Consider the following 26,984-nt stretch of genomic DNA (forward strand, 5'->3'; position numbering starts at 1 on the left):
GCACATCTTGAAAAGGTTTTTTCCCAGGCCACAACTTCCCCAAATTCATTTGCTCACTCCCTCCATTTATGGCAGGATGCCAAGAAGCTTAGTGAAGCACAGCAAAGATGGCAGAGCTGACTGATTATTTGATTATTGTCATAATTTCTAATCTAAGGTCCATTCAGATGCTGTATTGTTTCACAAAAAATGGCTTATATTGTTCCATATATTTGTGTTTTTCATTCTGAATTATACAATGCACTAAGTTACTTAGTTTTGTTTGTAAAATGAGCTGGTTATTATGATGTATAAAAAATGGCTTAGTGTCTTCTGCAGATAACCAACTCTGGCTTATTTAATTAACCATGGTTAAGGGAATAATGATTTGTTACTATTTTGAATTCAACCATATTGTCAGTTATGTCATATTTATTTCAGAGGGGTATATAGGTGTCTGATACTGCATTAGGAAAAGTAGTCCTTTTTATTTTTTTATTTGTTGTTTTATTGATTTTTTACAATAACAACCTAGTTTGCCTTTTGCAGTATTTTTTTTTGGTATGTTGTGATATAATTTTTTTGTGTGTGAAGACTGATGCAGAGAATGAATTAAGCAGCTCTACTTTCCCTATTGCTTATTACTTCCTTGCCTTCTTCTATCTTTAGTGGACCTACGGTTTCCTTGACTTTTTTCTTGTTATTAATATATTGAAAGGAACTTTTTTATTATCCTTGATTTCTGTTGCAAGTCTTTGTTCATTCTGAGCGTTTGCTTTCCTGACTTCATCTTTGCATGTTCTGTCTGTCTGCTGATAATCGGCCTTAGTTATGTGCCCCTCTTTCCATTTTTGTACTTTTTGTCTTTTGGTTTGTCTGAAAGATCTTTGTACTGCCATGCTGGTTTCTTATTGAATTTCTTGTTTTCTCTTTTTAAGTGGTATTGTGCTGGACTAGACTTTTATGATAGCATTTTTTAGTGTTTCCCATGCTTCTTGAGTTGTTTTCCCCTTTAGGATTTTCATCCATGGAATCTTTCCTAGGTTCTCTCTGAGTTTGTTAAAATCAGCTCTTTTGAAATTTAAGACATTGGTTGGATTATTTTCTATTGCTTGTGTTTGCATTATATTGAAATCCAGTATGACGTGATCACTTTCCCGCAAGCTTCCGGCAACTTCAACTCCCTCTATAACTTCTTCTCTGTTAGTAAGAATTAGGTCCAGTATAGCTTTACTTCTAGTTCCCTCCTCTACCTTTTGGATGACAAAGTTGTTGGTTAGGAATCTGTTTGATCTCCTGCTTGCTGCAGAGTTTGTCTCCCAGCTGATATCTGGGTAGTTGAAATCTCCCATTACTACTGTGGTATGCTTCCTACATACATTTGTTAACTGGTTGGCCTGTAGTATCCCCCTTTTATATTGACCCATGTAGATTCTGGAGGGCTTTTATCTTTGATCATGTGCATAGATATGTAGTATTCTCTTACATATAGTGCAACTCCCTGTCCTCTTTTTGTAGTTCTGTTTCTTTTGAACAATTTGTATCCCTCCATCAGTTCATTCCAGTCATGGGGAAAAAAGGAAGGAAGGAAGGAAGGAAGGAAGGAGTTAAACAGATGATTATGAACATATCCCATACGCCAAAGTGTATTGCCACAAGTAAATTTGCTTTATTTTGGATAATAATGTTTTATGATGATAGGGCATATTTATTATCTTCTGAAAATATTATGAATTATGTATTCTAGTTGGCAAGCGAAGACTACTTTAAAGAACCAAGAGGATACTTTATTAGGAGCCACTTCTGGTCATGCTATTTTTGTCTCACTAGTAAGTGTGGAGTGGCAGAATATGAATCAGAGTCAAACTAGTGCTTGCAAGTAATCTGGATCCTGTCCCTACTTGCATCGCCATTTCTTATTACAATCCATATAAACAAATGATATAATCTTATATATTGTAATTTGTGTTAATTTACAAAAAGCAACATAAGCATTTTCTCTGAAACTTAAATGGAATCTAAAAAGCATCAGGTTCCTTAATTTGGATGCTAACTGATCAAATATCATAAAGAGCCAGAGTATTTTGAGCTGAATTATGTGGCAAATCAGTAACCACTGAATGGATTATTAGTGTTGCATAGCTAAATCTGCTTTTTGGGACCATTAGAATTTCCAAGTCACCTTCAGCCCTGTGTTGAATATATTGCAGTAATTTAGATATAAGGTAGCATTAGTCAGCAGTCAGGGTTTTTAGTCCAAAAAGATCTACAACTGGACACCAATTGAAGCTGAATTGGCATGGAAAAGAAATATGTGTGTGTGTGTGGGGGGGGAAGAGTCTGAGAGAGGGTCAGTGACAAAAATCAAAATAGTTCTGTGGTAGGTAAGGCAATAATATTCAAGAGGATCTTGGATTTGGGTATGAGCTTTTATTTACTTATACTTTCAGAAATTGTTTTTTTATAGATTATATATCTTTTTATTAGTTTTCTCACTATGTTTGTCAATAATTTCAAGAGTATTCTAAGGGACCACAAAGAAAGGAGTTTGGAGACATATGCAATATATGCCACTTGCTTCCACTTTAAATAATGTTAACAGAATTAACTTGGAGGCATTGTCCCTGTTGATCTCTAGGGTCAGAAAATCATAAAATCATGTTTGTTATAACCAGAGCTGAATTCACTAAAATTATGTCTCATCCAGAAAAAACTGAATTGGTCACAAACTACATACATAAAACTTAATCAACATAATAGAAAGGTTCTAGAAAATACCGTAGATTACATTGAGATATGGCCCCTGCTTGAGCCAAAAGTAAATACTGTCAGGTCTTTATTTATCAAACCATTAATACATAAACTCAGTGGGGTAACAGACATGGCAGATGGTATTTTTGTTACCTAAAAGTTGCCTGAAATATAATTAAAGACAGCAGATGGGCTAGAATTGGAAATGGGATAAATAATGTGCAAGGAGTATAATTTTATTTATTATGTGTGTTGCCCTCTTCTTTCAGCTCTGTCAACAATTTGTCCAATGTTGTTGTCTAAATCAGAGCTCAATAGTTTTTACTTTGCCAAACATCCAGGTCAGATTTAACAAGGGGAAACTTAAATCAACTTGAATTAGAATTGAAAAATTCAACAGCAGAGTTCCTGGTAGGCCAGGGTTAGGCAACCTTGGCTCTTTTATGACTCGTGGACTTCAACTTCCAGAATTCCTGAGCCAGCCATGCTGAGGGGAAAGGGAGAGGTTTCCAAGCTGAGCCATGCTGGCTCAGGAATTCTGGGAGTTGAAGTCCACGAGTCATAAAAGAGCCAAGATTGCCTACCCCTGTGCTAGGCAGTCCCAGCCTACTGACCAACCCTGCCTCCCTGGCAACTTTGCCCAGAAAGCCTGGTATCACCTCATGAGGTGCCCAGTGCCCGAGTCTTGCTAGACAGCACCCTCAGCTCTGATAATGTTGCAAACTGCAGAAAATGATATGGAGGGCCACATGTTTGAAACCACTGGTTTAAGACTTAATATTTCTTCAGTGTTACTATTACCGTTACATGAACAGTAATCAAAAACAAAGAAAAACAGCAACTGCAGCAGCTACACACTTCACAAAAAAGATCCAAAGAAAATATGAAAAACAGAAACGTGAAACTCATTTTTAAAAAATAATAAATGTTTAATAATTTGAAATGGTTTCCTCTGCACATATGGTTAGGCACCTTAAATTGTACTAAAGTTTATAATTTGTATTTATTTATATGTATATGTATAAGCTATATCTGTTTGCTACGACAAGTGAGTCTATTCAAATTTTAAAAACCTTACTGACCTCATTTGCCTTTGAACATATTTTCTCTATATTTTCTACGTGCTTTCTGTTTCAAAAGCTTATCAACCCTTTAGGTAATTGGTTTCATTATTACATTGCTCTATTAAGTTTATTTTCTTCCTGTTAGCCTGATCTGTGGTTTCCTACACCAAGATCTGCTTACATCAGGGTCAGGAAATTTAGTTTTGGTCCTATTTTACCAAAATAGGAGTATGGAGTCTCCTGCAAGATCATGGAGCTGCTTTATTACAAATCACCAACAACTTTATTGATTAGCCCTTGGGCCATATCAAAGTGCAAAGTTCCAGCAACAAACCATCACCAAAACTTGGTAAAAGCAATCCAAAATGGAATTTGATAAAATACAATTTAAAATGGAATTTGATAAAATACAATTTAAAATGGAATTTGATAAAATACAATTTAAAATGGAATTTGATAAAATATAATTTAAAATGGAATTTGATAAAATACAATTTAAAATGGAATTTGATAAAATACAATTTAAAATGGAATTAAAATAAAATACAATTTAAAATGAAATAGTAATAATATACAATCTAAAATGAAATTGTAATAATGTACAATAATTTAAGATATAAAATATGATGACATTATATTTCGGAGTCGCCCTTGCAATCTACCCCAATCAGTCCCACATATTCAGATCTTAACCGGATCATTTTGTTTAAATACTGTGGTACGTTAAATGTTATTTTCAAGTTCTGACCGGATATAAGGTATTTTGATATGGGGATCCCAATGGGTCATTCGTTTGGTATATAGACCAAGATACCTGTCTCTCACCCTCTTATACAGACAACAGTCAAATAGGATGTGAGCCAGGTCCTCTACCTCTGCCGCTCCACAAATGCAGAGACACTCATTGTACAGTATAGCATGAAATCTCTCATATCTGACCATTGTTGTCAAGCTGTTCGAATCTTGCTCTCGTAAATATCTCCCTAAGATGTTTTGGTATTACAAATCACATTACTGGCCTGTTCCCATTATTTCTATGCAACTTGCTCGTTTTCTTTTTCTTTGGATCTGTACTTGTAGAACCACAATCCTCTTAGACTTCAATCAAATATTTCAGTCAAAGGGCCATGGTGAGTTCTCTGCACAACTATACATGGCCTAAGACAGTGATGGCGAACCTTTTAGAGACCGAGTGCCCAAACTGCAACCCAAAACCCACATGTATTGTCAGGTGCCGGTTGACATTGGGTGGGCGTGGCTGCGGTGGTAATGGCAAACTGGGTGGGACTAAAAAGTTCAATCAATCAATTCCAACTTTGTGTAATCTTTTTTTTCCCATGAGAAGTTGAAATTAATTGATTGAACCTTTTTTTTTTTTTTGCACACGACGGTGGAGGCCTAAAGTGAAAAGGTTTTATAAAACCCAGCTGAAGGCCTAGGACTGGGCCAATGGCGTGCGTGCCCAGAGAGGGCTGTGTGTGCCACCTGTGGCACCCGTGCCACAGGTTCACCACCACTGGCCTAAGATATTATTTATTTAATCCATATATTTTACACCTGTTATATAAAAAATCCATAATACTATAAACAAGAGTTCTCAGATAATATTGCATAGGCCTGCTTAACGTCAGGAAGGCCACTTGATATTGAGTCTCAATGTAGCTAGCTGTTCGAGGATCTAATGTCAGCTTGTAAGAAAACAAAACTCTCAAATCATTCAGGACCAGTCCAGTAATGAAAAATTTGGGGAGGGGGGTCCTCCATTTTTTTATGTAAATCTGTGTACTGAAAAAAACCAAGGAATAGGAAAAGAAAATGCAGGACAAATAAATGGTAAGTATATTTTATTTCTTTTCATTTCTTTAAATATTTCCTATCTTTCCCACCTAGGTACCAGCCACAAGATAAAGAAATATTGCAGCATCAAAATTTTTGAAAAATGTTTGATATCACAACTGAGTTTTAAGTTTCTTTTTTAAAAATGGATTTCTTATTTTAAACAATGAAGACAGACCACAATGAACATTCTTCATTAAGCAAAAATATTCCTAATAAAGGTTCTGTTCTTATGGTGAGAACTAAGATATAAGTGATGCCTCCAAAGATCAGAAGCAATCTCAAAAGTCTTACATGTATTAACTAGTGGTGCCATCTGCTGGATCAAAAGATGTTTCTTCATACTTTAGAAAAAGCTGTAGAGAGGGATCCAGCCAAAATAATGCAGAATGCTATTAAGAGCAGCAGATAGTTTTTCAGTCCCTGCATAGGCATTATGGGATGGAAAAGAGGGAACAAGAAGAGAAATAACATTATTTTGTAGAACTGGAAAACAGTATTAGCACATTTGCCAATCAACACATTTCTGGTAGAATACGTTTTATAAGATTATTAGTGGAAAGATTATTATTGCCAGCTTTTTAAAAATGGCATACACATTTTAGGGCCATATTTAACTTCTGAAGCTGCACTTCTAAAAGTAATAGGTGGAAATAGGACATAAATTGAATTTTAATTAATTTCATATACATTTAAAGGAGATTAAATGTAAGCCTCTTAATCCAACTATTTTTCAGGCATAAACATAATTTTCCCCATGTGTCATGTTCAAAATAAGAAATGTCTTGCTTATCAACATAGATTTTGGGCTCAATTGTGATTGTAAGTTGAGGACAACCTGTACTACTGCTCTAGAGAAAATGGAAGAAACAGACATGCAAACCAGTTATCTAATTTACTGTGCCCATTTATTAAAAACACACCAAATGTCATAGGGAAAGATTAAGGTACTGTGTGGAGGACAACACTGCTTTCATTTGTTGTTCATACCTTTATTTCTTTAAACACCAGCACTCCCCACACTGCAGCTATAAAACCGGGACCCTAGAAGACAAGTTTGATGAACAGTATCTATGAATATACATTTTATTCATGCTTTTGTTATATTTTTATCTATGAAAAAATATTTGCTTCAGTCTTGCTACCCCTAAAATGCAATCATTTGGTAAACGGTTGTACGTTTAAGGCAGGACAAAGCAGAAGAAAACAACAGTTTAGGAATCAGAAAGAATTATAAAAAAGATTTTGGATTATGATTATCTAATTTTTTTATTATTGGCCTCTGATTATATCTTGTATTTTAAACTAGCCGTATTATGTTAGGGCTATGCTGATGTTATGTCTCAACTAAGAACAGAAAAAAAGCAATCACTAAATAGAATGGAGAAAAGAGAAATGCTCAGGTGAAAAAATAAAATGAGGTGACGACCAACATCAAAGGGCGGGGGAGAGAAGACCAAGCCGCAGTTTCCTCCCTTTCTGAATAACCTGAATAACAGCCTTCTTCTAAGTTAGCATTATGTTAACTAAGTATTTAATGGTTTAAGACTGATAACGTAATTAGCTGGTTCTGTTGTTTATAACTGATTTCATCTATATATTTCACCAAGACTACATTAGAAATTCCTGAAAAACAAACAGTTGTAGTAAAGTGTCGATAAAGAACATATAACAGAAATGGTAATGGTCAGATTCTAGAAGTGAAAGATATCCCTCTACTCAAGTTTGTAGCAAAACCAGTTTGAAAAAAAGCTACGTTCTTGCTATACAGTCGTGATAAACATATACTTGGGGCATTTCTTTGCTGTTTTAATTGCTGTCAAAATGGCAAAAAACAAACTAAACAAATATGTGCACAAAAATTAGGATTTTTTTTTAAAAAAACACTCGTTTGCAAGATATTCAATTTCTTTTCTGCTAACAGCATGACCTGAATTTTGTTCTGAACTTAAGATTAGAATCATAATATATATGTGGAAAATAGAAAAAAAGTCAACAGGTTAGCCCAAACATTACACTAATCTTCAAATCCCTCTGTTAACCATCTGCTATTGTATTTAACATGTAGAAAGTCCAAAAATGGCTTTCATCACTTATAAAGATGTCTAGTCCATTGTCTCTAATCAAAACAGTGAATTTTGCCATCTCTGCTTCTGTCAATTTTAAAATCCATTCTTCAACAGTCAACATCTCTTTTCCTATTTTTATTGTCACTGTTATTTTATGTATTGGTAGAATGAGTACTACCACCAAGTTTTAAAATTACTTGCATATATGTATGTGGGGAATGATCAAGATTCTTATTACTTCCCTCCATGGTGTCATATACTTGGAGAAGAGGTGGGAGAAAACAAGGAAAAGTCCTGATCATAATGACAACACAGAGTCTGTCAAGCGCATCAGTTGTGAATGTTGATCCTTCTTGGCTCATGGGAGGGGTGGGAATGCTTGACTTTCCCTCTCTATAATGACTCTGAAAACAAACAGAATTATCTGGTGGGCCTGATAATTGTAGGAGCACTACAGCAGGACTCTACAGACAGAAATGCTACAGAAGGGAATCTGACGCCTTCGGCTTTGACAGACTTTGTGGGTAGCACTTTCTAAGTTTTGAAATCCTGAGCTTGGGAACTCTTCCTTCCAGGCTTCATTGACCCTATTCTAGAGTTAAAAAAAAAAGTAATGAAATACCTATGGATTTTACTCCACTAGTCATTGCCGACTATAGGGGGACGTGCTCATCTCCTTTTCAAGGTCATTAAGCCAGTGCTGTCCAAAGACATTTCTGTGATCATATAGTCAACATGATGTCATGGAGTGCTGTTACCTTCCCATTGTAGTGGTACCTATTTATCTACTTGCATTTGCATGCTTTTGAACTGTTATGTTGGCAGGAGCTGAGGCAAGGATGGGAGCTATCCCTGTCGCATGGCACTCAGGTCTCGAATCTGGGATGCTGGCTTTCCAGTCAACAAGCCCAGTGTCTTAAATGCTGAGCCACTGCGCTGCTCCTGCCCTAGACATAAACCACAACAGAAACATCCAGGACGTTCCCAACACTTACGTCTGCCCTAGCAATGTCAGATAGGCGGACCATGAAAAAAAATATTTGGAACTTTCTTGATTAATTCATTGACTGGAGCCAACTGTCTTGCATAAGCAGAGCCATTTGCATAAGCAGAGCCAGATGAAAGTCAATTTAAAATCTGAGATCAAATAATATTCTCCCAGGAAATAACATAGTACATAATTCATTGCATAGGAAGAAAAGTTGAAACTTCCATAAATGAGATGCTTCAGTAGATGCTCCTCTCCCATTTATTAACCAAGTAATTTCTCTGATACTTACAGCAGTGATTATTGGGAAGCTCACAACAGCACTGAGATAGTGGTTTGCTATAAACCAGCAGCAATTGGCTATTGCCCATAATGTGCCAGAAATAAATCCTGACAAGAGGTAAGAAAAAAGATTACTATAGTATTACATCCTGGAGTGCTCCTGAATATTTTTGCCGGCATGCCATGCCCTTTCAAGGACACACCAAGTCATCCCTGTTCCAATATCTTTGGGATTTCCTTCCTTGATTTCTTTTCCTTATTATTTGTAGGAGAGAAGATGATATTTCTGCAGATCCTGAGCTTTCTCTGTGCACCCAAATATCCTCTCTCAGATCAATGCTATCTGGAGAAAGAATTTATTCTTTATATACACAGAATTTAGGCTGAAAAGCTAGATACTGTAAGGCTGGAGGGCAATTCCAAAGATAAAGAAGCAGTTCATGTTGAATCTTAAGATCATATGTAAAATATAGTACAGAATTGTGGCTTTTGTGTATTTATATGCAAGATTTAGCTCTGATTCTTAAAATGATCTTGAATTAATCTTCTAATCAAGTGATCTAATCCTAACAGGATCTAATCCTGTTTTCTATGTTTCCTAATGATTGACATTAGAATGTGCAAGAATCAATATTTCTGAAGGTCTAGCTCTAGCAGACTGAGCTAAAGGGATTTATTTTTCTACTTAATATCTTTTCTTTGTAAACACTGAACAAGCACACTACATTAATTTAAAAATATTGGTATTTGATCTCAAAAGACACTAGAATCATGCCCAGGATAGCAGGCATCATTAAAAGGTACTTATTGGCAAGATACACATTCCAAATAGATTATAAATCTGAATAAGGACTTTGCTTTTGCTTGAAAATTATACCTGGTATTATAGCTGCAGGATAAACCTTAGGGTTATTTTTCATTGCTGCACAGTAGACCAGAAAGTAGACAGTACTTGTAAGGAAGATGCCACTGAAGTGGGCAAATACATAATCTAAATCTGAAACAAATATAAAAAGATATACAATATATAAATATATGTTTAAGACATACCGTATATTCAGGAACTTCACCAATGTTATTCATTGATGTGATTACTTAGGCAAGGTCACATATTGCAAATCATTCACTGTTTATTAACTGGGAGACTTTTGTTCTAATTAATCAACATTTTTCATATCTCTAACAAAAATAAGCCAAATGTAAATAGAAGACCCATAAAGGTTGGGAACACCATGGGCCACAAGACTTATAGTAGCAGTGCCCACTGAGTAAAAATAATGTCCCATTCCTATTACAACCTTTTCAGAAAACTGTGAAGCAAAGAAATTTTAGCAGCAAAAATCATAGCCTTCAGTGAGTTGCCTCTGGAGAATGGGACCTACTGGTAGTTATAAATGCTAAAGACAATTAAATAGAAACATTACAGAAAAAATATGTATCCTCCCAACTGTCTCCCTGTTTAACTTTTTCTTTATTTTTTAAAAAAGTTTTTTTTAAATATTGAATAATATTTTAAGACAATGCATTTATATACCGAAGCCATTTTATTTTTAAAATTATATCTTAAAATTGCTGCAAAAGAATGTTCATTTCTTTTGCTGAGGATGAGTAGTACTTGCAAATACTACTGTTTCAGAGAGCATTGTGATTTTCACTATAGAAGGGGGAAAAAGGTCTAATGTCTATTTTGCATAGGATGGTGGATCTCTCTCCTCCTGCTAGACTGGCAAGGTTTTAGAGGAAAGAAAATACAATGGAACTGGCAGTCATCCATTGAGGTTTGAGACAGAGATTGCCCAGAGTGCTAAGGAGAGGGCAAGTCTCAAGATTTTGGATCCCCTCTTCCTGACCATATTAGTCTGCCCCTGAAATCCACAAAACAAACAACACAAACACACATAAAGAGATCACTGTACATGTGGCCTTCAGTATCATTACTTTCACTAGCCATACTTTCTTGTATCCAGAGTTATAAAATATATACTGAATGCAAAATCTACAATAAACAGTTTCATTTTCCCACAATTTTTGATGTAATGCCTACAATTTGCAGACTGGCTTTTTACTTATAAAGTACATTTTTTTCATGGTCTCAGTTTCCACAGTCTAGTTATTTGGAGTTGCTTGGCTTGAAGAGATCCTCAGTAAATAACAAGGGCAATCTCTCTCTCTTTTAATTTAATCAGTATATTATACTATATTTTATTTAAATCAGCATATTTTCTTAAGCTGTATGTATCAATAAATTCTTACTAATGTGATATTTGGGGGCAAATCATCCAAATGGCTATACTTTTAAATCTATTAATAAAAAGAGTTTTGAATGTAAGACAATAAATTTAGGATCAAGCCAAATAATATATATTCATTTTTCTAAAGTAAGCAATTGATTTTAGGACATGAAACTCTGCTTAAAAGTTCTGAGGCAAGTAGCATGAGGAATGTAAAAGGAAACGTATGTAAAATTTTTCCCTTCTATATACCATAAATGGCCACAGTTCTCTTCTAGGATATATGACTTTACCAAACTGACTGGCTCCTACATATATAGTCCCATTTCTTCTGCCGTGGTCCTTGATGTAAAACACAGGTATAAAACTAGACCCGTAGAATATCCCAGCTATCATAGCCAAAAAGCAGCCTCTGGCAGGAAAAGAAAGACAGAAATAAAAATAAGTTGACCAAGTCACAACATTAATTGCACATGAAAACAACACTGCTGGAGAATAGCTACTGATTTTCAGAAATTATTATCCATGAGGAAACAGAAACAGTTCTTGACTGCAACCAACTATTTAGCTTACCAACTCTTTTGTCTAACAGCTATCACAGAACGCAAGAGAGGGAATAAGATGGTAGAGAAAGATGCCCTGAACTTACACCATTCTCTTTCCCAATGGAGAAAGGTTGTCCACCCAAGATACATCACTCCTGTTTTCGACTCTGTACTCAGAAGTGTTGACAGACTGTTGATGAAAATCAAAACATTTAATCTTTTTAAGATTTCCAAAAGCATTTGAATGCATATAAAGTTGGACTCAGTCTACACATGATAGACAGAGCTTTGCCTAAGGGAATTAAGTGGTACAATAAAAACTATTTTGTTTTGAAAATCCAGATCAGCCCATTCTCCTGCTTCTTGAAGACTTTATATCACCATTTATAATAATTAGGCAAATTATATATTCTTTTGTAACATTTCATTTCTAGTGGCAAATCAATGTACATCTTTCTAATATGAAAGGACATGAATTAAACTGTTAATGTTTTTTTGTAAAAAAAAAAGAAGTTGGTTATACATTAATGGAAGAAAGTACTGTCCCACTTGTTTCCAAAATAGTTGCAGGTAAATTCTATTAACACATTTGCTGACATTATACAGTTGTAACATAAGAGCTGTGGTGGCACAGTGGTTAGAATGCAGTATTGCAGGGTAACTCTGCTTACTGCCAGGAGTTCAATTCTGAGCAGCTCAGGTTGACTCAGCCTTCCAACCATTCAAAGTTGATAAAATGAGGACCTAGATTATTGGGGGCAATATGCTGATTCTGTAAACCACTTAGAGAGGGCTGTAAAGCACTATGAAACGGTATATAAGTCTAAGTGCTATTGCTTTTGTGTATCCCTAAACACAACCATTTGGTAGCTCTTTTTCTTTTTCTGATGCTGTTCATTGATATCCATAGCCACTCTTGTTCAGCCCAACTGTTATGATATGATATAAATCCAATTAATATATACTATCAATCCTTTCCATTCCTGGAACTATAGTATTGACTTCCACACCTCTTCTACAAATGGTGCTAGAGTTCCTATATGCCTGCCTATCAAATGAAAGCATAGTGTACTGGCAGGTACCAGAATATTATCCTTGCAGCAAAAAGATGTTGAGAACACAGAACTGGCTATTCTCAATTTTGGCTGCTTATCCTAATAAGACTTTTCTAAAACCAGCAGTGCAACAACTTCAACCCTTACAAATCTATAGAGATTATGGTTCCAATCCCTATTCAATCATAAAGCTTCCTGGATGATACTGGGCCACTTATTATTTTTCAGTATTGATTATTTCACATAACTGTTGGAAGTATAAAACAAGAAAGAGGAAAAGAATATAAATTTTGGGGGGAAAAATCTGTCAGCTCTGCCTGGCTCTGTCTGGGGCCTCACACGCATCCTGCCATCAAGGAAGGAGGGGAAGATGGAAGGGGGAGAAGGATGAAAGAAGGATGAAAGAGCAATAAAGCTTTGTGTGTACATGATAGGAAACTGGGAGGGGGGATGATAGATGATAAGGACCAGAGCAGCTAGATCTTATTTGTATCAGCATCTCATAGCCAGGCACCTTGAAAAAAAATGTGGATTACCCCCAGGGGCTTCCGGTTTGCACGCGTGGGAAGGCTCTCCCCGCCGTCCAGTTTTTCTTCCTTGGAGGACCCTGAAAACGGTCAAAAGTCGCCCTGGAGAGGCGACCACCATGAGGAGGTGGAAATAAATAAGCTAAATAATTAAGCAACCTTATTTGTACTTCTGAAATTTTTGGGCTACTAAAAAGTTCTTATTTCTGCAGGGACCTACTACCCTATTTACTGCTTAAGCTGTGAAAGAAGAGGAAAAGAAAAAAAATGGATTAATTGGATAAAAGCCTTATATGAGTCTGGAAAAAGATTTTACATGCTATTGAGCACATCTTGTGGCGAAACCTGGTATAGCAAGTAAACTTTTTCTTTATTTTGAGAACTGGCTGCAACTCAGATTTGTCCTTAATATTATCTTTAAAGATAAGAATTGGGAACACCTGGCACTGAAAAACAACTTTTAGGAATAGTGAAGGTGGACATTTACTGACTCTTTATCAAAATAGCCTCCACTAAAGACCTATCTGTAAACATCAAAGAAATGGAAGAATATTATCCACCACTTGATTATAAACTTATATTTGAAACAATCCTGGCAATGACTGAGCAAATGAAAGTCAGACTGAAAGACAAATCTGACAGCATAAACTCACCAAATAAGACTTTGATTTCAAGTGATGAATTGAAAATCCAAAAACCAACAGAAGAGTAGGAAATCAACATCAAAATAGGGGACTCTAAAGAACAACAAGTACAATCTACTGAGAACCTTGATGCCCAAACTTTGATTTCAACTAAAAAACCTACAATTCAATAAACATCAAAAGCTGAAAAAAGCAATACTAAGATGGAGGGTGCCAAAGGCCTTCAAACAGTACTTTGAGAATCTAGCCAACCAAACAATAACTATAACACTGGACATGACTTCTTACCTAACCCAGATGAGATTGGAAGAAGAAGACTATATATATATATACACTACGCCAAACATGGAGATTTGATCAATTAGAGCAACAATTCAATGAATATAAAGGGGTTGCTCTCTTTGAAAAATTGACAACTGGAAGGTCTTCCTGGATTCAAACAATGTGTGTAGGAAGAAAGGGAGACACACTTGAGAAGCTAAAGGCACTGATGTGGAAGCCTGCTTGGCACAAAAAGAAAGCTAGAGTTAGATTTAAAAAATGGTTTTTTTCTTAATGTTGGGACTTGTAATAATACAGCTTAAAATTTCTTTTAAAGGGCCAAGGGAATCGTTAAAAGATATAAACTGATTTTATATTTAGGATCTAGATTTCTAAGGGAATGAAAATTAGCTATTAGAACATACGGTAACTTTGAATTATATTACAGAACTTGGAATGATACAACAAAAGATACTTTTTTAATCAGTGATGAATTACTAAGATGACAAATAGAATGTGTTTTTGAAATAAAACAAGAATGCACTTAAATGAACACTGTACGTATTTCAGACATGATAATTACTATATAATGAAATAGGGGAAATGTGGGTTACCTGAAAACTAAGTCTTTTAGATACTATAAACTAATTTGGAGAACTGTATTAAAATTAGATAAAATTTAAAATCATGACATGGATAAGTATACAGTATGTGAAAATGTATTGATAATTGCTCTAATTGATTGTGTCACAACTAGAAATGTATTAATTCAATTTTGATATTGTAACTAAGGGAACTGGAGAGGGAATTTTTGTTGATGTACCCTGAGCTATGTACAAAAAGATTTCGCTATCACCACATTGCTTCATAAATATTTGGATGTAAAATTAGAAAATAGAATTAATAAAACTTGTTTTTTTAAAGAAAAAAATATGTGGATTATCGCCAAACATCTTGAGTTCTCAAAACATCTTGGCAACCTCTGGTTGACTGGAAACAAACTGGTCACAGCGGGGAGGGATAGGCTCGGGACAAATCTACAGCCTATTTTTGAATCCAGAGAGCACAGTAATTTCAGAGCTGGCTTGACTTTACTGCAACCATCACTCTTAGTAAAAGAACTCTTTGCTTTAACCAAATGGAGCTGAAGGTTTATCTTTCCTAAGGGATCAGATTGGGGAAGGTCTGACAAAGGCTGTGATACTAATGCTAATATTTATTTTAATACAATTAATATAATGCTAATTTATTATAGTTTTCAATGCTGTCTGCTTTCCACATCTTTTTTTTAGTTATGGAAAAAAATTCTATATTCTTGAAGCTTATTTAATAGAAATTAGAGGACAAGGTAATCACCTGTCAAATATCTGACAGAACAAACAAATGCTTTCAAAGATTAGGCCAGCTGTCAGGCATGTTCCCACTTTATGCAAATAATAATAATAATAATAATAATAATAATAATAATAATAATAATAATAATAATAATAATAATAATTAGTAGTAGTAGTAGTAGTAGTAGTAGTTGGAAGGGACCTTGGAGGTCATCTAGTCCAACCCCCTGCTCAGGCAGGAAACCCTATACCATTTCAGACAAATGGCTGCAAAGTCTCTTCTTAAAAACTTCCAGTGTTGGAGCATTCACCACTTCTGGAGGCAGGTTGTTCCACTGGTTAATTGTTCTAACTGTCAGGAAGTTTCTCCTTAGTTCTAGGTTGCTTCTCTCCTTGCTTTGGAGAATAGCTTGACTCCCTCTTCTTTGTGGCAGCCCCTGAGATATTGGAACACTGCTATTATGTCACCCCTCACCCTTCTCTTTGTTAAACTACACATACCCAATTCCAGCAACCGTTCCCTATGTTTTAGCCTCCAGTCCCCCAATCATCTTTGTTGCTCTTCTCTGTACCCTTTCTAGAGTCTCAACATATTTTTTACATCGTGGTGACCAAAACTGGATGCAGTATTCCAGGTGTGGCCTTACCAAGGCATTGTAAAGTGGTATTAGTACTTCACGTGATCTTGATTCTATCCCTCTGTTAATGCAGCCTAGCACTGTGTTGGCTTTTTTGGCAGCTGTAGCACACTGCTGGCTCATATTGAAGTGATTGTCTACTAGGACTCCGAGATCCCACTGTTACTACTATTGAGCAAGGTACCACCTATGCTATACCTGTGCATTTGATTTTTCCTGCCTAAATGTAGAACCTTACTTTTTTCACCACTGAATTTCATTTTGTTAGATAGCACCCAGTGTTTGAGTCTGTCCAGATCCTTCTGTATTTTAAGCTTATCTTCTGGAGTATTGGCTATTCCTGCCAGCTTGGTGTCGTCTGCAAATTTGATGAGTTTCCCATCTATCCCTTCATCCAAATCGTTGATGAAGATGTTGAAGAGAACGGCCCAGAACAGAGCCCTGGGGCACCCCACTACACACTTCCTTCCATGTAGATGCAGTTCCATTGAGGACCACACGCTGAGTACAGCCTGTCAGCCAGCTACAAATCCATCTGGTGGTGATGCTATCTAACCCACTTCTATCTTGTCAAGTAGTAGGTTGTGATTTACTTTATCAAATGCCTTACTGAAGTCCAAGTAAATTATATCTACAGCATTCCTCTGGCCCACTAATTTTGTCACTTGGTCAAAGAATGCAATAAGATTTGTCTGGCATGATCTGTTTTTGACAAACCCATGTTGACTTTTAGTGATGACTTTGTTTGCATCAAGGTGTTCACTGATTTGTTGTTTGATTATCTTTTCCAGAATCTTCCCAGGTATTGAGGTCAGGCTGATAGGTCTGTAGTTTCCTGGATCTATTTTTTTTCCCTTTTTTGAAGATGGGAACTACATCAGCTCTCTTCGTGTCCTCTGGTAGTTCCCCAGTGCTCCAGGATCTTTGAAAAATATAGTTCAGTGGTTCTGAGATCACGTCTGCCAGTTCCTTGAGAACTTTGGGGTGTAATCCATCTGGTCCTGGTGATTTGAACCCGTCTAGGCTGGACAGGTGCTCACTTACCATTTTCTTGCCTATCTTTACTGTTTTTTATGGCACTGGTTTTGGTAGGTTGGACAGTTTTTCCCTTTGTGTAAAGACAGATGCAAAAACCGAGTTAAATAGTTCTGCTTTCTCCCTGTTGCTTGTCACCTTCTTGCCACTTTCCCCCACTAATGGACCAATCATTTTCTTAACCTTTTTCTTGTTTTTTATATGTTGAAAAAAGCTTTTTTGCTATTTTTTACTTTGGTTGCAAGCCTTAGTTCATTTTGAGCCTTAGCTTTCCTCCCTTCAGCTTTGCAGGCACGGGCTATTTGCTGATATTCTGCCTTAGTTATGTGCCCCTCTTTCCACTTCTTATACTTGTCCTTATTCAGTCTTTAATAAATATCTAATCTAACTTTTAAAAACTCCTGTTTGAGTAGATCTACAAAAGTGAAAATCAGCAGTCAAACAGATTCCTCCAAGGAAAAAGAAGGCTTGCACCTTACAGGATTTATCACAAAGCTTTGAACAGGAAGTGTGTGGAATAAACCTCATATTAATGTTGTTTCATAACAAAGGCATACATTTACTGGGTGACATCCAATGTCATATAGCAAAAAGAAACATACCTGTTCTCTTAATAATGGAGTGCTTTCTGAAGATGGTGAAGAGTTTTGAACCTCACTTTTTATGAAAAGAAATATGATGGAGCTGCAAAGATATAACATCAATAGCCATCCATATAGTTAGGTAGTATATGTTTGAGCTAACTGGTGTTTTTCTCTTTACTTGCTATATTATTCTTTACTATCTAATCAAAAGCATATTTACACATTTTCTGAACATTAGTAATTTTAAACAATCCAATATTTATTTTCTTGGAACACATACAGGAATCTGGTGGAATATCCTTTCTAGTAAAGCATGCTTAGATTGTAGCTTAGCTCACAAGAATAAAATAGATATACTTTGATTCACCTGATTTGGAATGATTACTTACAAATATTTTAAAATCAAAGTACTATAGTCATTAAGAGAATGATATAGTTTTCAAAAACCTAAGTACTGAAAGTGCTGCTCCGATGTAATTCAGAACTGGTTTTCTGACTTCTTCTGGGTCAATTCCAAACCAACCAAATCTATGAAAGGTAGATTAAAAACATGCATTATTTTCTCCAAGTTTCACAATGACTTTTTAGCTATAGAAATGAAATTAGCACAGGAAAAGAATAAGAAAAAAAGGATATAGTTACAGATAAATCAGTAATAACTCTTACATAAATACATATTTTTGTATATACATAGTTTATATGAATACATACTCCTCTCTACCTCATAGCTGCTTGTAATGAATTGTGCAACAGGATTTATATTTTCTTGCTCAGATGATTAGATTTTTAAATTTTAGTGTACTGATTATATTTGAATGCAATTATTCCATATTCCATATTTATTTGCTCCTATGCTGGCTCGAAAAAGTTATAGACCTCTTTTGGCAAATTATGTCTTCTCCCAATCCCCCCATCATTAAATTGGATATGTTTAATGAGAGCATGTAGAAATGCTAATAGACATTAAGCGTTTAATAAATGCCAGTCTGTCAGAGGCAATTATACGTTTGTATTGTAGAAGAGCTTTAAAATGCTAAAATGTTTATACCAGAGATTGCAACATTGACTCCTTGAATGTTGTTGAACTCTAGTACTCTCAATGCACCATAACTGCAGCTTGATTATACAGATTATAGGTAAAGGTAAAGGTTCCCCCGCACATGCGTGCTAGTCGTTTCCGACTCTAGGGGCCAGTGCTCATCTCCGTTTCAAAGCCAAAGAGCCAGTGCTTGTCCGAGGACATCTCCGTGGTCATGTGGCCGGCATGACTAGACGCCAAAGGCACACAGAACGCTGTTACCTTCCCACTGTAGTGGTCCCTATTTTTCTATTTGCATTTTTACGTGCTTTCGAACTGCTAGGTTGGCAAAAGCTGGGACGAGTAACAGGCGCTCACTCTGTTACGTGGCACTCAGGATTCGACCCGCTAAACTGCCGACCTTCTGATTGATAGGCTCAGCATCCCAACCCACTGAGCCACCACGTCCCTATGCAGATTATAGAGATATACAAATAAATGATTTCTGATGTTGAACATATCATTCAGCAACTTCTAGAGGTCCACATATTGCTCATCCTTGATGTCAATAATAAAGGGAGCACAATAATGTTTTCTGCTGGAGAGATTTATTTGTATATCTGCATGTAGTAGGAATAGTCAAGCTGAAGGTACGGTGTTTCCCTAGTTAATGATTTCACTGTATTTCTTCTGTGATAGATAATAGATAGATAGATAGATAGATAGATAGATAGATAGATAGATAGATAGATAGATAGATAGACAGACAGACAGACAGACAGAAAGACCACTACATCTAAACTATTATAATTTAAACACTTGAAATATCATACTAATTAGGGCAAATGCTATTTGGAAGGTATTGAAAAAAATTAAAATTCTTCTAAGATACAAACAAATTACCTCGAACAGGCTGACATTTATTAAATGCTTAATGCTTATTAGCATTTTTACATGCTTTATGTTAGGGTGAACTTATCCAAGGGGGGGAGAGGGGGAAGGAGAGGAGAATGAATCTTCTAAAAGAGGTCTATAACTTCTTGAAGCCACCAATGAGCAAATACATATTTCTAAATCTATTCTTGTGAGCAAGAGATTATAATCCTCTTGTACAATTCATTACGAACAGGTATGATATAAACTAGTGCCCTCCCCCCAATCTTTTGGGCACCAGGGACCGGTTCCATGGAGAAAGGTTTTTCTGCAAACTGGAGGGGTTGTGGTTTTGTGTGCTGCCTGCATATAGCAGATGGGCTTCACTTGTTTTTGTGGCTTGATTGCTGACATCCCATGGACTGGTGGGCTTGGGGACCCCTGATATAAAGAAGAAAAAAATCTTTCTCCAAGAAGTTTATTTTTGATCTTTGATTAAATGGTACAAATAGATGGATGGTTCCCAGAGTAAATGTTAAGTATACAGCATGTTTACCTTGAACTTGCCCAGCCAGTTAGCAAGTTAAAAGAAGCCCAGATTAAAAGGCCAAGGCCTAACCCAATGGTTTTAACAATTGGAACAACTGTTACATTACCTACACAGAAGAATGAAACCCATTGATTAGACATAAGTAGTAATACCTATATTTTCATAATTATAATGAACTACAATGGTTACCATCACCACTTTTAATGCATATTATGTTTTGATGGGTAACTGTATGACTATTGGGCATGCATAACTCTTTCATATACAAATGCAGAAGGTATTTGTGGGATTTTGCAGATTACAGTAGCTTTATTTCTTACTATGCTCATCAGCTATGCATTGTATTGACTACAATGAAATGAACCATAATTCACAAATATTACACATTCCAATCCTACATGAGGGAAGATACTGAACAATCAAGCAAACTATATAAAGCACCTCTCCTCACATATTTTAATATGCTCAGAGACCCTTACCACATGGTGGGCAGGACACATCAAATGAGAGATTTTAGGCTGTCCCCATTATATTATCATATCTAAGTGTTTTGTTAAGATGATTAAAGATGACTAAAATGATTAAAGGCCTGGAGACTAAAACATATGAAGAACAGTGGCAGGATTTGGGTTTGACTAGTCTAGAGAAAAGAAGGACTAGGGGGGACGTGATTGCAGTATTCTAGTATTTGAGAGGCTGCCACAAAGAGGAGGGGGTCAATTTATTTTCCAAAGCACCAGAAGGTGAGGCAAGAAACAATGGAGGGAAACTAATCAAGGAGAGAAGCAACCTGGAATTAAGGAGAAACTTCCTAACAGTGAGAAATATGAACTAGTGTAACAGCTTGCCTCCAGAAATCGTGGGCGCTCCATCACTGGAGATTTTTAAGAAGAGGCTAGACAGTCACTTGTCTGAAATGGTATAGGATCTCCTGCTTGAGCAGGAGGCTGGACTAGAAGACCTCCAAGGTCCCTTCCAGCTCTATTCTGATTCTGTTTGATACAAACACCTTTAAAATATAACTTGCATTTTCTAGTATGGGAAATTAATGGCAATCTTTTTCTTACTATATTAATGTCAATACTGAATTATTCTTTCTGAAGAACCTCAGAATGTCATACTAAACAATTTCTAATAAAAACAAATACATAGAACCATTAAAAACAAAATAAATCCGCATTAAATGAGACCACAAAACACTAAAAACATTTAGGTTTCAGAACACTTGTTACCCTGCAAATGCCCAGATGAGTCCAATTGTAGTGCTGCTATTACAAATCACCAATTTTCAGTGAGGAAAAATAATGACATAACAGTTGATTCCTGATCACAAATAATCAAAGTTTGTCTTAACTCAGATTACAATAAAATATTTTGTCAAGCTTAAATTTTGTATATTTTACTGCACTCCTGTAAATTGTGCAAATTATGATAGATCTTTCTCTAATAAATTTGATGGAGGATAATTTCAATATTACCTGTAGCCCATAAAAAGCCCCCAACCATAGCAAGAGGCCAAAACTTTGGGCTGTTCTGAATCAAGTTAACAATTAAAGAAACAATCCAGATAGCAGCACAAAGAATCCACTGGAAGAACATTCCTACAATAAAAGAACAAAAATTATAAATTACCAGTAGAGTTAATACTGATTAAACATCTGTGATGTCATGAAATGTTTACAAATGAAATTGCAGCAACAAGTAAAAGGGCATGTTAGCTACTGTTTAGCCTTACCTTTTAAGGGTGAGTAGAAATCTTTTTTTTAAAGTCTTGGTGATAAAGACAAATAAAAAAAGAGATCCTCAAAATGGAAAAAGTAAAAAGAATGGTGAAGAGGAGGCAGTAAACTAAGAAGCTATACCCTGAGAATTTGCAGACATGCCCTAATGGTATCAAAAAGAATATAGGAAGAGTAATGTAAGGTGAAGAAGTAAAACCATTGAAGCAAGAGGTCATCTGATCAAGCTATAGATTAAATACTCAAAATTTGTTAAACTGGCTTCTTGTATTCTGAAGATCCAAAATATGTGCCCTACCTAGATACTGCTGAATATCATCAGCATATCCTTTATCTCCAAAAGTCTATAATAAGCAGCACCCTTGAGGATAAATAGCAGTTGGCGTAGGGAGACAAGCTAGGAGCACATTTCTAGGTGAACACCCCACAGCAATTTTTTATTCAAAATAAAAGTGGCCGATCTAGGCATTGTTTAAAAATAATAAGATTAATATAACATACAACTTAGTCTTGTATTATGGAAAAACCAACATTCAACAAAAATCCTTTTTACAAAAGCTTGAAATAGAACTGAACTGAAATAAAAGATACTTTGTTCCTTTACCTAGGGCAGGGGTGGGCAACCTTGCCTCTTTTATGACTCGTGGCTTAAGAATTCTAGGAGTTGAAGTCCACAAGTCATAAAAGAGCCAAGGTTGCCTACCCCTGACCTAGGGGAACAAAATAGCTTCTAGACCAGGAGTGTCAAACTGCTGGCCTGCAGGCTGGATGCGTCACAGCAAAACCGGGTCCACCCCATTGCCGGCAATGGGAAAAAAATCACGATACGTCGCAACATGTCATGTGACGTTGCGAGTTTGACACCCATGTTCTAGACCATTTATCTAGATCCTATGCACTAGGCAACAAAATACAAGAAATATCAACTACTCATTTGCTTGAAAGGGCAATTATCCTTGTTTCAATTTTTTCCCCCTACAAAAATTATTAGGTTCGGGCAAATTATTGGATAAGGTCATGACAAAACCAGAATTTAACTGTATTTAAATTAAACACAAACAATAAGAGCTGTATACTTACAAAGATACGTTTCATAAAGTTTCCTTTATGTTAAAATACCAATTTTATAGTAAATTTGGACCTTTGTTAGTGATATGGTTCAGCCCAAAAGTATCTTTTATTTGCCCTTTCATGGATAGATATGAGCTATAATTGTTCAAAGGAACTCTAAGTGAAATGCATGATAATAGCAATTTTGTTTTAAGATGACCATTTTACCATCCCCAGTGTCAAACTTCTTCACTGGTACAAAGTTTGATCCAAATAAGACAACAGCAACTGCTGAAGAAATAAAGCCAATGGTCAGATCTGTTGTATTACTGCTGACAGAGTGGGGGATCCCTTGCCAGCTCTCCATCTGCTTTTAGTGCCTGATTTGACTTCTGTAAAGAATTCTCTGGATTCCCTTTCTTCAGGCAGCCCTAGGAAGGAAAAAAATCATTGAATAAATGACACATCACAATATTTACAAAATCCTCATGCTATTATTACAATATGATTCTCTCCTTTATTCTGATTTGTTACAATTATAGCTTTTAGGTAAAATTAAATCCGTAATTCAAAACAAAGATTTTATTTATAAAATTTATACGCTGCCCATTTCACTGTCAAGCAACTCTGGGTGGCTTACAACAATATAAAAGCATAATATAAAACAATGAGCATTAAAAACATTCAGCACTAAGAATCAAAACGTACTGCGATCAATTTTGGTCACCATATCACAAAAAAGATGTTGAGACCTTGGAAAAAGTTCAGAGAAGAGCAACTAAGATGATCCAAGGCCTGGAGGCTAAAACACATGAAGAATGGCTGCAAGACTTGGGTTTGGCTAGTCCAAAGAAAAGAAGAAATAGGGGTGACATGATAGCAGTGTTCCAGTATTTGAGAGGCTGCCACAAAGAAGAGGGGGTCAAATTATTATCCAAAACACCAGAGGGAAGGATGAGAAACAATGGCTGGAAACTGATCAAAGAGAGAAGCAAACTGGAATTAAGGAGAAAGTTCCTAACAGTGAGGACAATTAAGCAGTGGAACGGCTTGCCTTCAGAAATCGTGGGCGCCCCATCACTGGAGGTTTTTAAGAAGAGACAGGAACTGGGCTAGATGATCTCTAAGGTTCTCTTCTAATTCTGTTCTCCTTTCCTCTTCTCTCCTCTTCTATTCCACCAAGAATTAGATAAAAGGGACCAATGCATAAATGGTAGAGAGGTGGGATCTTCTAATCTATTAACCACTGCCAAAGTGAGATAATTCCCTCGAGGCCTCAAACCAATTGGCAGAACCAGATATTCAGGCCCTTTTGGAAGGCCAAGAGGGTGGGGGCATGCTTCACCTTGAGGGGGCATGATGTTATCTTCTGGACTCCACCAGCCAAAGTTCTTTGTTGAGATATAAGATAAAATTAGCAGTAAAGTAGTAATCTGTAAAAATGGATCATCTCCAGTAAACACACTTACAAAAGCAATAAAAAACTAATCTTGAAGACTATGTCATATTATAGAGGGGGAAATGGGACCAGGCCCATGAGTTCTGTTCATGATTTTGGTGCATTTAGTAGCTTTACACTGAAGTTCACACCTGATGTTATCATTGCAAAATGATGCCCATCCATATTCAGCTGTTTATATGTAAGCTTTGCCTGTGGCTAGAAATTCCAGTAATGTGAATTCCTCAGTTATGTATTGAGAGTGATGGTACTGGTAAATACGAAACCGGATTCTGATGGTATTCATCTCATTCTCGAAGACAGCTGCACTTTTCTGATAGTATAGATCTAGTCTCCTTGATCTTCAGCTGTCTGTGCAGCCCCAGAATGCAGCAATAAGGCCTATACCTAGTATAGCTGCTTTGACCATTCCTACATTGGCCAGACTGAATATAACTTGCTTATCTGACTAGTGTATTGAGATTTAATGTGACCACTTAAACAACATCTGGAAGTTTCAATTGTTGCTAAATGTGGCAGACTGACTACCAGTGATTCACTTAGCAACTATGGCAAGAAAGGTCATAAAATGGAGCAAAATTCACTTAACAAATGTTGTGCTTAGAAAATTTGAGATCAATTGAGGTTATAAGTTCAGCACTACCTATATTATGGATTTCTGTTTTGGGACCAGTGTACCAAAGATGTTATCTAGTCTGCTAATGAAACATTTACAGGAAAACAACCAAGCTCAGAGAACACCAAGAACCCAATAGCTTTTCCTTTATTTCTTGTAACCCAGCTTGAGTGCCCCTTGAGCAAAACAGCCAGAATAAACTGTAAAAATAAACAAATGTAGCAAATGCAGATGCCATTGCAGAGAACAGGCAAATACAAGGCTTAGGGGTAGGTGAATTATTTCTCCACTGTGATTTTTACACAATAGTAGTCTTCTGAGTGTTACTCTGAGTTTTCATAATTACTCTCAACATAACTCTGTAAATACATTTTCAGGAAAAGAGGGCTGGGTTTTCTAACAAGACTCAAAAGAATATGAATCTTATCCAAAACATTGGCCTGAATCTATTATCTCAAAGTATGAGTTGTCCATTTAATTTTCTACAATTCTTTGCCCTTACTTTCTTCTAAAGCATTCTGCACAAGACATTGGTCATTCATCAGAAGGCATTGTATCCAAGTCCTAGGAAGGAAAGGACTCTCCCACAGAAATTCATTTTGACTCCAGGAACAATTGTGGTTGAACTACAAACCTCAGCATCCCTCATTATTAGGATATTGACAAAGGCAGCTGGGAATTGAAGTTCAACATCTAGAAATCCAGACTGCAGACTTTTATGTTATGGTATCTGAAAATAGCTATGGTGTTTTCATTTTACACTACCATGCAATGACATCATCAGTAGAAGCATTCCTAGCAGATGGTTTAATTCTTAAGTCAAGCAATTCAAAACTTTTTTTTAAAAAAATGGGATGATCTAATGTGAATTTGATACTATATGGGCTTCTTTTTCCTGCCATCTAATCAGCTCACTACTGAATCCTGTCAGATGATGGGCTATAATTTCAAGGTGTCTAGACACCTAATCTGGAAAGAAACAAGTAGGCGAAAACTACTTTAGTGACTGAATACAATACAGGATGAACTTATTCCACCTTTCCTCAACCCACAGGACCCTAACCCTAACCCACAGGACTAGAGTGAAGCGTGCAGAGCCAACTTGCTCTGTGGACAATGCTGGTAGATATCATTCCAGCACATTTGGAAAGCACAAGGTCGGAACCAACTAGCCCAGGGGTAGGCAACCTCGGCTCTTTTATGACTCATGGACTTCAACTCCCAGAATTCCTGAGCCAGCTATGCTGGCTCAGGAATTCTGGGAGTTGAAGTCCATGAGTCATAAAAGAGCCGAGGTTGCCTACCCCTGAACTAGCCTATCCAAAAGCTTTGGTATCTGAATAATATTACAATCGACTTTGCATTGTCTTTACTCGTTTCATCTTCCCTTCCCTTCTGTTTTCTGACAATTTACAAAACTTAAGGCGCAAAGAGCACCACCTGTTACTGCAATTCTTCTTTTGCTTTTAGTAGAAAGGCAATTGTTACCTTTCGTGCATTGATTTACTCTCAAGCCAGCTTCTCGGCGCCTGCTTCCTGCTTCGATTATTTCAAGGCTCAACAGCTGTAAGGAACAAGAAGAAGCTCCGCCCAGTTCTCACAAGACGCATCTCTGCAGATCAGATCCCCGCTGCCGAAATTCAGAAGACCACGGCATGGCAGAAAATGGCTCAGGGTTTGCTTTAACTATTTGCTGCCATTTCGCGGTCATTTGGATTTTTGGCAGCCCAGATCTAGTAGGCAAGTAGCGAAACAGTGCGTATTTTAAAAAATCGCTTTCTTTGCCTGGGTCTCGTTGCCTGCAAACGATTTCGTTCAAACCGTAAATAATATGCGGAAAGGAGACCCGGAACACA

The 26,984-nt window shown here is 36.4% G+C and overlaps 1 protein-coding gene across 4 annotated transcripts; it reads right to left on the minus strand.

Moving 5' to 3' along the window:
• Nucleotides 1-3,647: 3,647 nt before the first annotated feature.
• Nucleotides 3,648-26,984, minus strand: TMEM144 (transmembrane protein 144). 4 transcript variants are annotated; one of them, XM_083367338.1, is made up of 12 exons: nucleotides 26,617-26,984; nucleotides 23,282-23,484; nucleotides 21,743-21,865; nucleotides 20,271-20,370; nucleotides 18,271-18,351; nucleotides 17,842-17,923; nucleotides 11,850-11,935; nucleotides 11,494-11,612; nucleotides 9,847-9,966; nucleotides 8,980-9,077; nucleotides 6,621-6,674; nucleotides 3,648-6,053 (listed from the first exon to the last, which is right to left on the minus strand). In XM_083367338.1, the coding sequence occupies exons 2-12, from the start codon at nucleotides 23,418-23,420 to the stop codon at nucleotides 5,970-5,972; spliced, it is 1,086 nt and encodes a 361-aa protein (XP_083223464.1). In that variant the 5' UTR covers nucleotides 23,421-23,484; nucleotides 26,617-26,984; the 3' UTR covers nucleotides 3,648-5,969. The 4 variants fall into 4 exon arrangements, with proteins under 4 accessions (XP_083223464.1, XP_083223465.1, XP_083223467.1 ...); XM_083367339.1 differs by lacking the exon at nucleotides 21,743-21,865; XM_083367341.1 differs by lacking the exon at nucleotides 8,980-9,077.

Source organism: Vipera ursinii (assembly GCF_947247035.1).
Source record: "Vipera ursinii genome assembly, chromosome: 7".
NCBI classification, from domain to species: domain Eukaryota; kingdom Metazoa; phylum Chordata; class Lepidosauria; order Squamata; family Viperidae; genus Vipera; species Vipera ursinii.